This window comes from Branchiostoma lanceolatum, chromosome 13 (assembly GCF_035083965.1).
Source record: "Branchiostoma lanceolatum isolate klBraLanc5 chromosome 13, klBraLanc5.hap2, whole genome shotgun sequence".
Classification (NCBI taxonomy): domain Eukaryota; kingdom Metazoa; phylum Chordata; class Leptocardii; order Amphioxiformes; family Branchiostomatidae; genus Branchiostoma; species Branchiostoma lanceolatum.
This window is the reverse complement of record NC_089734.1, coordinates 13,625,869-13,639,472: the sequence shown is the minus strand read 5'-3', so window position 1 is coordinate 13,639,472 and position 13,604 is coordinate 13,625,869. Positions and strand designations below refer to the sequence as shown.

The window sequence follows — 13,604 nt, the reverse complement described above, 5'->3', positions numbered from 1 at the left end:
ATGGTTTACAAAGGAGAATGTGGTCTATGAAACAACGATGTGTACTAGTCTTTTTTTTTTAATTATTGCATACCGTTGTTTTGTGTGTATGTGTGCTTTTAATGTCTATTTATTAATTCATTTCAGGAAATGGCACGTAAGGTAGCAATATGGGTAATGATTACATAAAAAGGTCAGACACAACATATTTAGTCTCAGACAATGAGCAATTGAACTTAAAGTAGCAACATATCCCACATTATTGTACATAATTCCGCCACCCTGAAAAAATACGTCCAAACAGATCTCCAACCCAACGTCCCCCAGTGTAATTCACTCCTGTTCATCTAAACTGTGCCTACCTGGGGGTGCTGCACTAGAGATCTCTCAATTGCAAACCCATTGATTTTCAAAGTGGCGGATTTATGTAACCTAGCGGAGGCTGTTACAAGAAACTGACCATGGCCTTTGGGCGCTGCAAGGAACATATTAAGACTTCCGCTGCACTGCTGTGAAAGCTACTAGTTTTAAACTACCTCCACCAACACTCCAACAAGGGTCTTTGGCGGGGCAATGCGAATCCCAGTCTGTTTATTTGATCTTTAAGGAATATCCGGCTTCCTCTTGAGCTATCATAACATACACGATCAATACCCCTGCCGCGGGACATAACACGGGCGTGAGCTCTGAACATGGCGGCATTCAATAAACACAAAACGTAGCTTTCACGGGTTGTACTTGGCAAATATGCATGGGTGATGTTCAGTTGATTAAAACGCATGCCACCAGAGCGGCGACCTCGCTGCAATCGCGATGCGACGTAAAATTTGACAGAGCGCTCAACAAATTTCATAAATCTTGTTACGATTTGTGTGTGTTTTATTGTCTTTTCAGTCATACTTTTCCCTTTTTCATTTTATTAAAATTATGAATTCAATGGTTACACAACTGTAATTTAGGTCGCAGCGAGAGCGCAGCGCGATCGCCGTCCAGTTGAATAGGGGCCGACACAAAATAGTAGAGAGGATGGGGGTTCATGAAGTATCCCGGTAGAACTCTTCGCGTTTACTTTTTTCAGAAATTAATTTCATATAATTAGTAATGTTTTAGGCGTCTTTCCCGGGCATACCTTATGCTTCGGTCCCATTTCCAATCCGGGACCCGGATTTCGTTTGCGAAAACGAAAAATAGAAAAATGCATATCAAGAAAATACACGATATATGGTTAGGAGTAATTTTTTAACGTTTTGCGTCTTTTGTTGTCTTTTATATCATATCTTACGTTCCCACAAGCTGCCCGGCCGGGCCCCGGATTGGAAATGGGACCGAAGCATTATTCAGCGTAGTTGGCCCGCTTAGGTCACGTGACCTGACATGACAGTGGGTCATTTATCCTGAAGACCGCCGTAGAGTACGGTAAAATGTTAAGATAAGATTTTGTGGTGTTATGTGAGTTAAAATTAAATGAAAATTGGTGTCATGGAACAACGCTGGTGATCTTAAGCATAAATACCAACATATTGATATTTTAAGACAATTCTATCTCTAAAACTGAATAGGATTCAGAAATTACTTCCGGACATTTCGATTGACGTCCATCACTTTTCTTCAGCTAATTGTCTTGAAATATTGTCTACCTGGATGTCTAACCTTCATAAACATATCAACTTATGGACGTTTGCAAAAAGAAACAGCTACTCAAACAACTGCAGAAATGCTGTCTGAAACGTCTGACTGTTTCAAAATTTTATCCAGTTTCTTGAGTAACTGTTTTTGTGGCATATCTTTTTACCTGGATGTCGACGTCTAACCGTCATCATCAACATATTTATTCTTTTTGTCTTTTCAACAGGAGACAGAGAATGCCTTACGCTATCGTTGAAGAACAGATGTCGAAACGCTCTACAACGGAACCTCCGGAGACGAAACTTTGCCCGTCGGTGCGAGATCAACTTCCTCCCGAAGGTTCGCCTCGTCAACGACGCGGAGAAAAAGCAGCAACTCCGTTGCCTGGACCACATCGACGGTTTCGCCGCATGCCCTCTCCAGCCCGACATCGTCCGCTACGAGATCCCTCGTTGTGAGCTCACAGAGAACACGAGAAGATGCGAGAAGTTCCGCAAGGGGGAGGGAGCGTTGCGAGGATTCTGTCGCCCGTGGGAGACGTGCGACCGGGCGGTGATCGTGGGCAGCGGGTGGAACCCTCAGGTGGGCCGAGACCAGCAGAGGGAAGCCGCGGTAAAGGCTTGGTACGGGATGCTGCGGCGGTACGGATTCAAACGGAGCAGCATCACGACGTTCTACGGCAGTGATGGGGACATTGACCGTAAGTTGTCATCAAGTTCAAGCTAATTTGCTTGTTTTCTTGCTTTCTCCTTGTATAGGTATATCACTGGAGTCCCCATTTTGCATTGGTATTATCCTGGAGAAAAGAACATCATCAAATGCCTTTCAAAAAGGTTTGTATCAACCGTGGCCAGCTTACAAACGCACGAAAGTGGAAACATAACCTCATTGTGGTCTAATGGTTTCCTATAGGTTTGACTGGTCGACCACAGCAGATCCATATACACTACAACAGAGACCCCTTCCACTTGACGGCGACCGCGCTGCGCTCTCGCAGCGACCTAACCTGACTTTATGTACGTGTAATTAATTTCAAGAGGGTACGGCCAGATTTTCCGGGTACGGCCCGAAGGGAGTTTGATGGGGGTGCACAAAGACACATAGAATAGGACACGCATTTGGGACATAAGTCAGAAGAGAAATTCCGTTTCAAACGGTCCTTTCCTTATCAGAAAGTAGGCATCTGTTACTTGTAATGTACAAAATATGTTTTCCCACTAATTGCAAGTTTTCGTTAGAGAGAAAAATGCCAGTTGAAGTGTCGGTATGTCTTCAAAACAAGTCCCGGCGGGGTTTGGCTGCGGCCACGTGGCCAGACGACGCCAACAACCGACCGATTCACACAGATACATGCGCAGTCCCCGCCAGGGGCACTCCGTGTCATGTAGACAGGAGTCTGGATCTTAGCACACAGGCAAAAGAGTGCACGGGGAGGACGAATTTGGGACATTAAAGCATCATTAGGCACAGGCGCCCGGCGTCTGCTAATTCTGGCGCGAGATCGTCTGCCAGAGATGTCGGGGAGCACCCTCAATAACGCCCCCCTATGTCTCTCACAGCACCTGCCTGATGTGGCAAGCCACCATAGGGAGACCTTTGATCTCCCTGTTGAAAAAGACACGAGTTTAAAATCTAGTATCTAGTTACAGAAACTGTTTTCTACATAACAGTGAATTGACTTTCTTGAAAACATTTACTTCTCCAAAATGATAAGACGGCTGTAGAAGTAAAACAACGTCTTTCTCGGTGCCGCCTTGGAGAGTTAGGCATCTAAAGAGGAAGTTGTTAGGAGTCTTGACGGGACGTGAGTTAAGAATCGGGGCGTCTTTAGTACTGCTTGACTTCCCCCGCAGGTCAGCTACAAACACCCACCAGTGCCTGCTGGTAGGGAATTAGAGATATCCTGTTCTCTTGAAGGTTGCCAGTGAGCCTAAATAGAGTTCCTCAAGGTTGGTGAGGCATCATGCCGCTAATGAGGATGCCTATGGGATCGCTTTCATCAAGGGTGGGTGGAGAAGGATTGGGGAGGGGGGCAGTGTATTACTTAGGGCATATCTGGGAAGGAATAGATACTTTCGGCCTTGGCAATCAATCTTGGAATGAGGTTTCTGTGGATCTAGTTCATGCTAAATCTTAACCTATCGCACCCTCCCAACACACGCCATTCTGAGTAATGATACACCACATTTTTAGTATCCCTCTCAAAACCATTTGTATAATTAGTTTTAAAATACGGACATAAGACGACAGAGAGAGAAATAAGACGACAGCTGATATTCTTTATTCTATTTTGTTTCTACTACATGGACGAAAGACAGTTATCGCGCCGGTATTTTGTTCTTAACTTCTTCATACATTTGCCGTATCTTCTCACAATGCATCTGTTTTTGTCATATCTTTACTTGTTTGTTATCAACCCGCGCATCAAGCAAAGCTTTAAAGTGCAATGTATCTGAAATATGTCAGCAATTGCAAGTTGTGCATATCAAGTCATAGTTTGTGGTTAAAACCCTGCTGTTCGATAAATCTTGCCCAGTGTCCTTGCCCAAAAGTAGTAGGATGCTACTTTCAACCGAAAATCATATTGTTGCTTGAGTAACTTCTAAGCACATTAAGTTAAACTATTGCGCCCTTTAGCTATAATAGGGTTAAATCACCACTCGGACAGATAGGACAGGTGCAAGGACATCTCTATGACCCAGAAATTTCGCCAGATTTCCTTACCTTAAACCCTGATGCACGCCCACGTAACCCCTCTTGTCAAACTTTATCATTCGCTGAATCTTTCTTACTCATACTTTTTCCCACGGACAATTCCCAATTGCGATTTTTACCAACAGGCTGGACTTATTGTACTCCTAGACCAAATTACCACATGCCAAATACAGTAGTTTAAATCCATTCTCTGTTCATGAGGTACATACCTTTGCTATTCACGGACCATTAAAAATCTACCGACAATACCGAAATCATAACCTCAATTGCTGAGGATATAATAATGTTCAAATTTTAATTCATGGCGTTGTCGGTAGCGCTCTTTTCACTGGTGGTAGTGAGAAAATTGGCGGTGGGTATGAAAGCATTACACAAATACTATACCCCGAAATAAACCTACCAAAAATGAATGCGGATCTCTACACAAAGAAGTCCTATTTGAACTGTGGTGGTAGGGTACGCTAACCGTTAGCCTGGAAGTGTGAATAGTTAGAAATATATCACTCCGCTCTTTAAATTCTAAGGCATTTTTAAACCTATGAATTGTAAGTCGTCTGTCGTATACCTCGTTGAAATTCGGGGTCAGTGAGAAATGCGAACCAATGTGGTCCATCTAAGCATTTCAGAATCTCGTTGTCATCATGATATGGCAAGTTGGAGAAGTTCGTAAGAAAATAAAACCCAGATAATGTTTCTTACCTGTTTTTTTTTATTATGGAAGATTTCCTTTTGGTTTGGGGGATGAATTGATTTTTCAACATTGAATTCGTGAGGCGTTGGGTTGGACTCGGAAACTGACGTCACAGAATATAGAAAATGTGTAAATAAGAGTGACTACAAAATGTATACTTTTTGATAGTGTGAACTGAGGACTAACGGCCGAAGTAATACAAAAGACGTATTGGGTTTCAGAGCCAAAAAATTGCCAAAGGAGCAAAAAAAGGTATTATTCCGGTTATAGAATTACATAATCATTATCCATAATGGCAACCAAACAACGCCATGGCTTGTTTATTCCTCTAGAATTTTCCCTAGCTTTTAAGATACCCGAACAGTCTTGTAATAAGAAGTGATACAAGACGGAAAGGCGTTCTTGTCAAGAGGAAGCATCCCATCAACATTCCGTGTACTTTGGGGGAGTTTGAGTTTGGTAATGAGACCCACGTGTGGTTAGAGACCGTCACCGGACGACGCCAAAGGCACTCCTCTATCACTAGAACAGTGTATAACAGCCGCTCCTCGCGTTAGCTGCATCAAAGGCCGGCATTTGGCAGAAAATCAACATAGCCCATTGAAGTACAACGCCTCCTTAACATTCCCTCTTCTCCCTGTCTTCTGAGGGAAGAATACCAGCTGTCGTTTGAGAAGACATGACGTGTGTTAAACCAGGCTGTCTCGACTCAGGACAAGTCGCCAGTCTTTCAAGTTGACCGACGTTTGTTGTTAGAACACGTGCCACTTGGGCTAAAGTGTCGAGGGCAAACCTTCGTTTTGTGTATAGGACCCAGGCAGCGTTGTTTCCTTGTGGAACTAAGCGAGCGTTGCTGTTTTCCTTTCCGTTCAACTCCAGTCAGTTTAAGGGCATCGTCTTCTGTCGGCGAGCTACTTAAAGTTTCCCCCACAACAAACAGCAGTTATAGACATTGTGTCTATCGGGTAATTACAACAAGGCAACAAACCATGAAGCTAGCTTTGTTTCAAAAGCAAAAGCTAGGACCTTAACAGCATCACAAAGATACCAATTTCTTTGATCCTATTTTTCCGGAGCTATAGCTAGAAATTTTAGCGGCACAACACTTCATTGTTGTATCAAATGTGTCTACGCCTTCAAAGCACAGACATCTAAAACTGTGACACTGCGGTAGTAAAAAAGGAGTTCAGGCCTAAGGAAGCATAACGCCAAAACGACATCTTTCATGCCAGGGATGAAGGTAAGTTTACAAATGCGTTACGCAAACGAAAGGCGGCTACTTCTTAGGGACACGTTCCCCTTTGATCGTAAGTCACCCAGGTTTGTACCGATGTATCCTTGATATAATAAACACACTCTTCCACAACGGGTAACCGCCGGAATCTAGGAAACATGATTAACGTACCGGTAAGTATACCTCGAAGGGGGAGGGGGGTATAATCTCTAAGCATATGTTGGAGGTAAAATCGCTACGTTTCTCGCTTGGAACAGAGACGAGTATATCAAGACTAAACGATTTTGCCATTAAAGATATATATAGACTAGCCCTTTGTAATAGCAACAGGCTAGTTGGGCAGCCCTGGCTGTGTGTGCTGAACAGCCAAACCATGCAATGAATTAGATTTAAAAAAACAACAACATATGCTTCGAGATAAGTAGCAGCCTTTGTCCAAAGTATATATGTAACTTGTTGTTTCAACGTACTTTAGCATAAATAAACGAATGGATGGGATTGAATGAATGAATGAATGAAGGTTACAGGCTAACCATGTTTTAAATGTATGGTATGGCATGCAGTTCAGTCTTGAGTTGAGACAGTAATAAAACGAGCGGAGGGATATATATCCTTCATGCAGTGACGCGTACTTCATCTGACTAAAGTATAACACTGTAGTACTCTTTTCGTATGTGGGTTGAGCTTCTTTCCAGGTCTCTGCATTTCCAAGTCTCATACCCATACAATGTCCCCAAACTTTTGAAATAAATTTAAAAAAAAAACCCCACTAACACCGCCCATTTGAAATAGAGCTTAAACAGAGACTTGCAACATTACGACATACATGGCCGAACACTTAACATCTAAACGAGGACATTAAACCCATACACACACATGTGAGTACTTGGTAGAAAGGTCATTTGTTACATGTACATTTTGACTTGTGATCTTTTTCTTGATCGCTGAGTATTTTAACACCATTTTATCTCACATAAACGTTTCCTTTACCGCGTACCGAATGATTCTTAAACCACGTGTATAATAAACACCGTTTTGCTAGAAAAACACGGTCGAAACGTGTTTTGTATGATCTGTAAAGTGTATCTTTCTCAGTCTTAGAAAGCGTCGCGCTGCTAACGGACAAAGGAAGGACAGCTCCCCTGCGTGGAGGATCAAAAGACCGTCCACATGATGAAGGACGGCCCGGTAGAAAGCCGATAGCCGGGGCGAGAGGTTGAGTCAATAGAGCGGGGATGTTTTCTCTGATGCGGTGTATTTGTTTTGATGCGGTGGGTGATCGTGCCCGCCATACGCTAACGCACTTGGGGGGGATTCGGCGCTATTTAGGCATGAAGCCGCAGTATTTGTAGAGTAACAAAAATAGTTGTAAGTACGCCTATGGGAAAAATAGATACCACTGTTGAGATTGCTTAATTGATTTTAAACGTTTCTCTTTAATTATGATCATAATATTTTAGACAACAACAACAATGTAGTTTTAAAGACACAATTACACTACAATACAATAAAGTTACAATACACACACAAAAATTACTTAGTGTTCTTGTCATTCTGTTGTTTTATCAAGACGGAAAATGTGCAAAACATAATGATTTTTTCCATTCTTTCTTTCATTAATAAATTTCAATATTTTGTTGTTTTATTTCTATATCTTTGTACGTTAAGACCCTTTTCTGTTCCTCTGTTGATTTCCGAGTTTTCCTTGGATGAATTTCAAAAGGCCCCCGACACCCTTTCAACCGGGGCCGATTGCATCTGCCGACCCTGACGGTCCAACACCTGCGGTCCGGGATCAGAAAAAAACAAACACGGCTTGCCGAAACGGCCGGAGGGGGTCCTACAGCTGACTACCGGGCTTTGCTACCGAGCCTTGGACGGCAGCGGCGATGTGGGGCCGAATTTTCGCGGATTAACACCGCGCACCGTCTATAATCACGCGATTAGTACCGCCGCCTATGGGGACATGGCTGAGCCGACGGTCGTCGCAGACCCCCAACTAAAATTGGACAACATTCTAGATTCTAGGTTTAATTTCTGTCTGTGCATGCATACGTGATGACGCTTCAAAAAGATGCAGAAATGATGCCTTCGAAACAAAAGTTGCCAATGCGTCTCCGCTCATGAAGAAAGCTCTATTATGATTTCCTATCTCATTGGATAAAAAACAGCTACATAATTCAAATTGCACAGAAATAAACACAAAAACACTGCAATCAAACCACATGAAGTAGTAACTCATTGGTTTGGTTAGACAGTAGGAAAGGTACTTAGCTCAAGTTCTTGCCTAAGTATTGCACAGTAATTATATAAAGTACTACTAGCTTTGTTACTGACTGAACCTTTATTTATTTATGAGAAGCTCAAATCGACATGCAGGCTGCTTTTCATTGAGGTCATGGGGGAAGAGGTAAGGGTCAGATGAAATATAACACAGATACAAACTACAACATTTAAGTCCTGATAACTCCATCAACATAAGTATATACATTACTTTATTCCAGCATATGCGATCATCCGATGAAGCAAGGACAAGCCCTTATCTTCTTGAAGGAATGGCATGATATCGTTATTCGAATGTGTATACGTACAAATGTATCAAAGATTACCCCCTCCCCCTTCTACTATTCATCGGACATACCGGGAAATCCTTGCCAGCGGCCCGCTGGTTTTAATTGAGCGCTGACATGTGTCGGTCTGCCTTTGTTTATGGGATTGAAATGGTAATCCGATAATGATCCAATTATGTCAAACTAATGCTTATCGGAGGCCTACATACCGAGCAAGCCGGATCGTCACTTGATCCCTGATCGGCTCTTTTGTTGGGGACGCGACCCAGGGAATTTGATATGAATGAACATAGCAGAATATCAAAATCCACCGATTCTTACCAACCAAGCAATCCGTAATGTTTTGAGATGGATGCTGGTAAAATGTATGTTAATAAGTTCTCATAGTTGCAAGGGTCAACGATAGAATAGAGGTCTAAACAAGATCTATTTTCCCATTAACCGAAGAATTCAGAATCAGGGCCCTACAACCATCCCTTAACCATCTCCCTGCTGCCTAACCCTGTAACCAACAGGAAATCGGGTGCCAAACGGCTACTTCAATATGCTAAAGGTTATAATTAATAGAGACGTGGGGAGGGGGGCGCCATGAGCTATCTGCAATATTTAAATCTACTGTTCAGCAAGTCACGTGTTGATCTGTATTTGAGGTTAATTGGCCCAAACTAACTATAGAATAATACGTTGTTGAATGTTAGTAGCAAGATAACAGTTACTCAAGCTACTGAATAGATTTGAAAACGCTCAGTTGTTTCAGACAGCATCCACTGGCTTTTGACAGTGACTGAGCCAGAATTTGTGTTCGTGACCAGATATCTTTTCAAACTCTGAATGTTAAAAAGAACCAGAAGCAATTTCATAACGTTAAAACTGTACATATTCTGAATATGGCAATACGTATGACATGTTTTAATACTTTGGGTATTTAAAAAGAGCACAAAAAAAAGCCGCACGAGGAGTCCTTCATATGTAGTGACCACCAGAAAATCAACTCCCAGATTTACAATGAGTTCTCATCACACAACGTCATCGCATCTTTGCTCCATGAAGGTCGATATACAATGGGATAGTGTTATATAATTGTATAAACTTTCTATGTAAAGAAAGGACTAGAAAATTGAATTTGAAAATCCGACTTCCAACGTTCGGAAACTTCTTTGGGCTCCTTTAACTATAAAATTGTCTGTCTTCACAGTGGGTGAATCCCCGGTGGAAGCGTACCCAGCAACACACAAACTGTCCATACGCAACTTCATCGTCAACACCTGCCGTCACCCCACCTGCGTGGAGACGCTCGTCATCTACCTGAACAGTCCCGCAACCAACGACGACGAGATGCTTCTCTGGGACAAAGATGGCGACGGACAGGTATACGATTTTTTTGTGCAGTCACGTGACCATGACGTCATTTAGTGGCCGCCATCTTGGTGGCTCAAAGAGACGCGTCAAAAATATTGGGGGAACGTTTAAAACGTTTGATTCTCATTCTGCCTCAATATAGCTAGACGAGAATAGGGAAAATCCATTCTTAGATAATATCATTTCTCATTTTATCTTTGTTAGAAAATGATAATAATGAACACGTACGATTATGGTGCCTTAGATACCAGAAGAAAAGTTAGAAGGGAGACATATGAGACCCCATCCTTCAGAACGATGCTTAGTCCACAAAATGATGAAAGACCCTCCCGGGCGTGCACATCAGCTACATTTGCGATGCAATGCTAGAAGCGCCTCCTTTCAATCATCAGTAGAAATGCACCCTATAATAGGTATCTGGATATGCGCACGTCGCGTATAGGGTACGGTAATCGATTTAATAGCGTTCTTTTACGGCTTTTGTACAAACTTAACATGAAACTTAACATAACTTGTGGCTTTTAGTTAGTTGCGGATTGTATTTCTTATATTGTTTGCCAAGCTTATCAGACACCGTCTATCTGTTTCAGGCCTCGAAGTCTGAGTCCTACAAGGTGTCTGAATTCCTGGAGGATATAGAGAACTGTCTTGCCCGACGAGTGTTCGTCTTCGTGGATCAAAGCTACTCGGGTTCCTTCGTCGACAAACTTCGGGCGTCACGAAGACACACGAACGTCGCCGTCTTCGTCAGCAGCAAGGCGAACGAATACTCGTGGAACACCGAGTTCACGATGAGATGGGTGAACGCCTCGCACACGGAATGCATCGGCAGGATACACAAGGTAAAAAATGTACAGCTCCCCAACGCTACCTAGCGGTTACACATTGAAGTACACATGCAAAATAATCACACAATGGAGTACGAATGATACAACCGTTACTCTACGATGGGGTAAGATTTTCAGATCGTTTGAAAGGAAAATAAATGTTTGACTTATTTTTATGCTTGCATAAAGTTTCAACAGAAATGCCTTTTTCTTAACGTTTCGTTTTGTTTTTGCGTGTTTCTGTAGTTTTCCCGCTACTGGATATCATCCCAAGTGGACATGGCGGAGGGTGCACCTGGAGTCGTCAACACCACCATATTTGGAGCTCCCTGTGACGTCATACCACCATATTCGGACCACGAGCTGAAGCATGGGTACATGGGATGCCAAACCCTCCCAACGGCCTACTGGTTATTGAAGTGGTTTGGGACATCGTCGACATAGGTCGAAATGTATACACAGATATCTAGCCCTGGGGTATTTTGTATATTTAACGTGAATACTGCCATAACTACTACCATTCTATATCTTTATGTCTTTATCTGTAAAGCATTCGGTGCCTTAATTTTCATTACTGCCCCCCTCCCCAAGTTCCATATGGCATTTTTTTCTTGTCCCATCTTGAGAAAAGTTTTATTCATCTTAGCATATTTTTTTCTTCTGTTTGTTATGTGGTATGTGGGTGAAATATTCCAAATGCACTTTGGTAAAAAGTTTGTAAGGTACTGGCATTGAACTTGCACTGTCTACTTTTGCTTGTACAGGGCCTCGCGATGTCAAAAGCAAGATATAAACGTTACTAAAATACTTATATAACGCTCGGGTGCGTCTAATCATGTACAGATACGTAATTAAATACAGTAACTATTAGATAAGTCTATAACGTAAAAAGATGTCCTGAACTACTGTACATGCTTTCTTCTTCGTCACTCTATATTTACAAGTATATTTCCTATTGCTGATTAACCGTCACACATGGCAAATCATAAAAGGTGTACACAATAATAATAGAAACGTAGACACATTATTCTCGAAATACAACAATGTACAATTTTTTTACCAACGCTTAGAATTAACCAAACTCCATGTCTTTGGGGTGAGTGACTTATCTTACGGACACGTGACTCTGATTATGGGTCAAGGGCCACTTGAAGTCGGTATCGCCTTCTAGAATGCTGGGCCCGGATACAGGTGCCTGTGATCCGTTACTAGAGTCACGTAGTCATAACGTAGTGGGTCAGTCACCCTGAAGAGGGTTTTAGGGATGGCACAAAAATCAACTTTACCAATACAGTTACTAATGCATATTAGTTTTTATGCAAATATGTTGGTATTCATAACTGTAGCAAAGTAAGATTTAAACCAAACTGTCTCAATTATGACATTAGGTCACCGGCTTTCTACATCACGGTCTTGTTAGTATTGTTTTATTGTCATGCTTTGTCACTGCCAAACGATACTATCACCGTTTTTTAGAAATATCGTTTAATAACGAACATGTTCCTTATGGCTTAAACCTGTTTGATTGCCATTTATGAATTTGGTATATTTTCTGCTAACAAGTTCGATAAGTTTTTGATCAATGAATCAGTATCAAGACATGCCTTTAACTGTTTACAAATAGTGCATCATTGCTTCATAAAAGATTATGTATAATTCTAGTCTTGTCAACAACGAGCAGCACGATTCTAACTTACGTACATTTTCCTTACGGTCCTTCAAATCATACATTTGCAAGAGTTTGATTCTCCATTCTAGTTCCCATTTTCCCTCGCATAAGACTGTAAAAGTAAATACAAACGTTTATATATAATAGCCTGATTAATCTTAGATGTATGTCGTAAGCAGGATTTCGATGCCTTTGAATGGTTTCAAGGTCACTTCTCTTGTTCAGTATGTAACTGTACAGTCTTGTCTTTAATGTATCGTTGTACATTCTTAAGTTATATAGGTGCGGTGAGGTCTCTTTAGACAGGCCTATATTGTGCCGTTAAAGGGTATTTGATATTCAATGCTGTATATATGCGATCTCGAATGTAGATAGACGTCGTTGTGGATTTTATATGTCTCTTGCACCAAATGAATAAATTATATTGTACTCGGTATATTTCTCTGCTTCTTTTTTTCTATGGGTCAAGAGATGGTGCTAGTATAATCTACAAGGTATCCAGGTATTTAAAGAGACACAAAAGTAGCAGTCACATCAGTCAGTTTATTTGATTTATTCCTTTTGCATAAATCATAATCATACACATGTCAATATTCAAGATCAATAAAAGGAATCGTGCCTGGGAAAAAAAAGAAAGCCACTGCGGCTTATCATGGAACTCCCCGGAATAGCCTAATACTATTTATTCATCAAATTCAACAATCGAATAGCAATCATTTCATGAAACAATTTTCAGAACGATACTAATTAATAAGATTTACACACAATTACAGTTAATATATAACTACGTGACATAAGTAAATACATCATTAAATTGAATACAAACTTAACTGATTACAAAAATATAGTACATTAGTACATATAATGTGTCTCCCTTACATTAACATAGTATGTTCACTTAACCCCTCTTAAAATCGATCGAATGCCCACTTAG

The 13,604-nt window shown here is 41.5% G+C and overlaps 1 protein-coding gene across 1 annotated transcript in view; it reads left to right on the top strand.

Annotated features, from left to right (window-relative positions):
- LOC136447504 (uncharacterized) overlaps nucleotides 1–13,104 on the top strand; it is a 31,652-nt gene extending 18,548 nt beyond the window's left edge. The window contains exons 2-5 of the mRNA XM_066446499.1: nucleotides 1,832–2,305; nucleotides 10,011–10,183; nucleotides 10,765–11,016; nucleotides 11,248–13,104. Coding sequence (XP_066302596.1) covers nucleotides 1,832–2,305; nucleotides 10,011–10,183; nucleotides 10,765–11,016; nucleotides 11,248–11,445 — 1,097 coding nt within the window. The 3' untranslated portion in view covers nucleotides 11,446–13,104. The remainder of the gene's footprint in view (nucleotides 1–1,831; nucleotides 2,306–10,010; nucleotides 10,184–10,764; nucleotides 11,017–11,247) is intronic.
- Nucleotides 13,105–13,604: the final 500 nt, after the last annotated feature.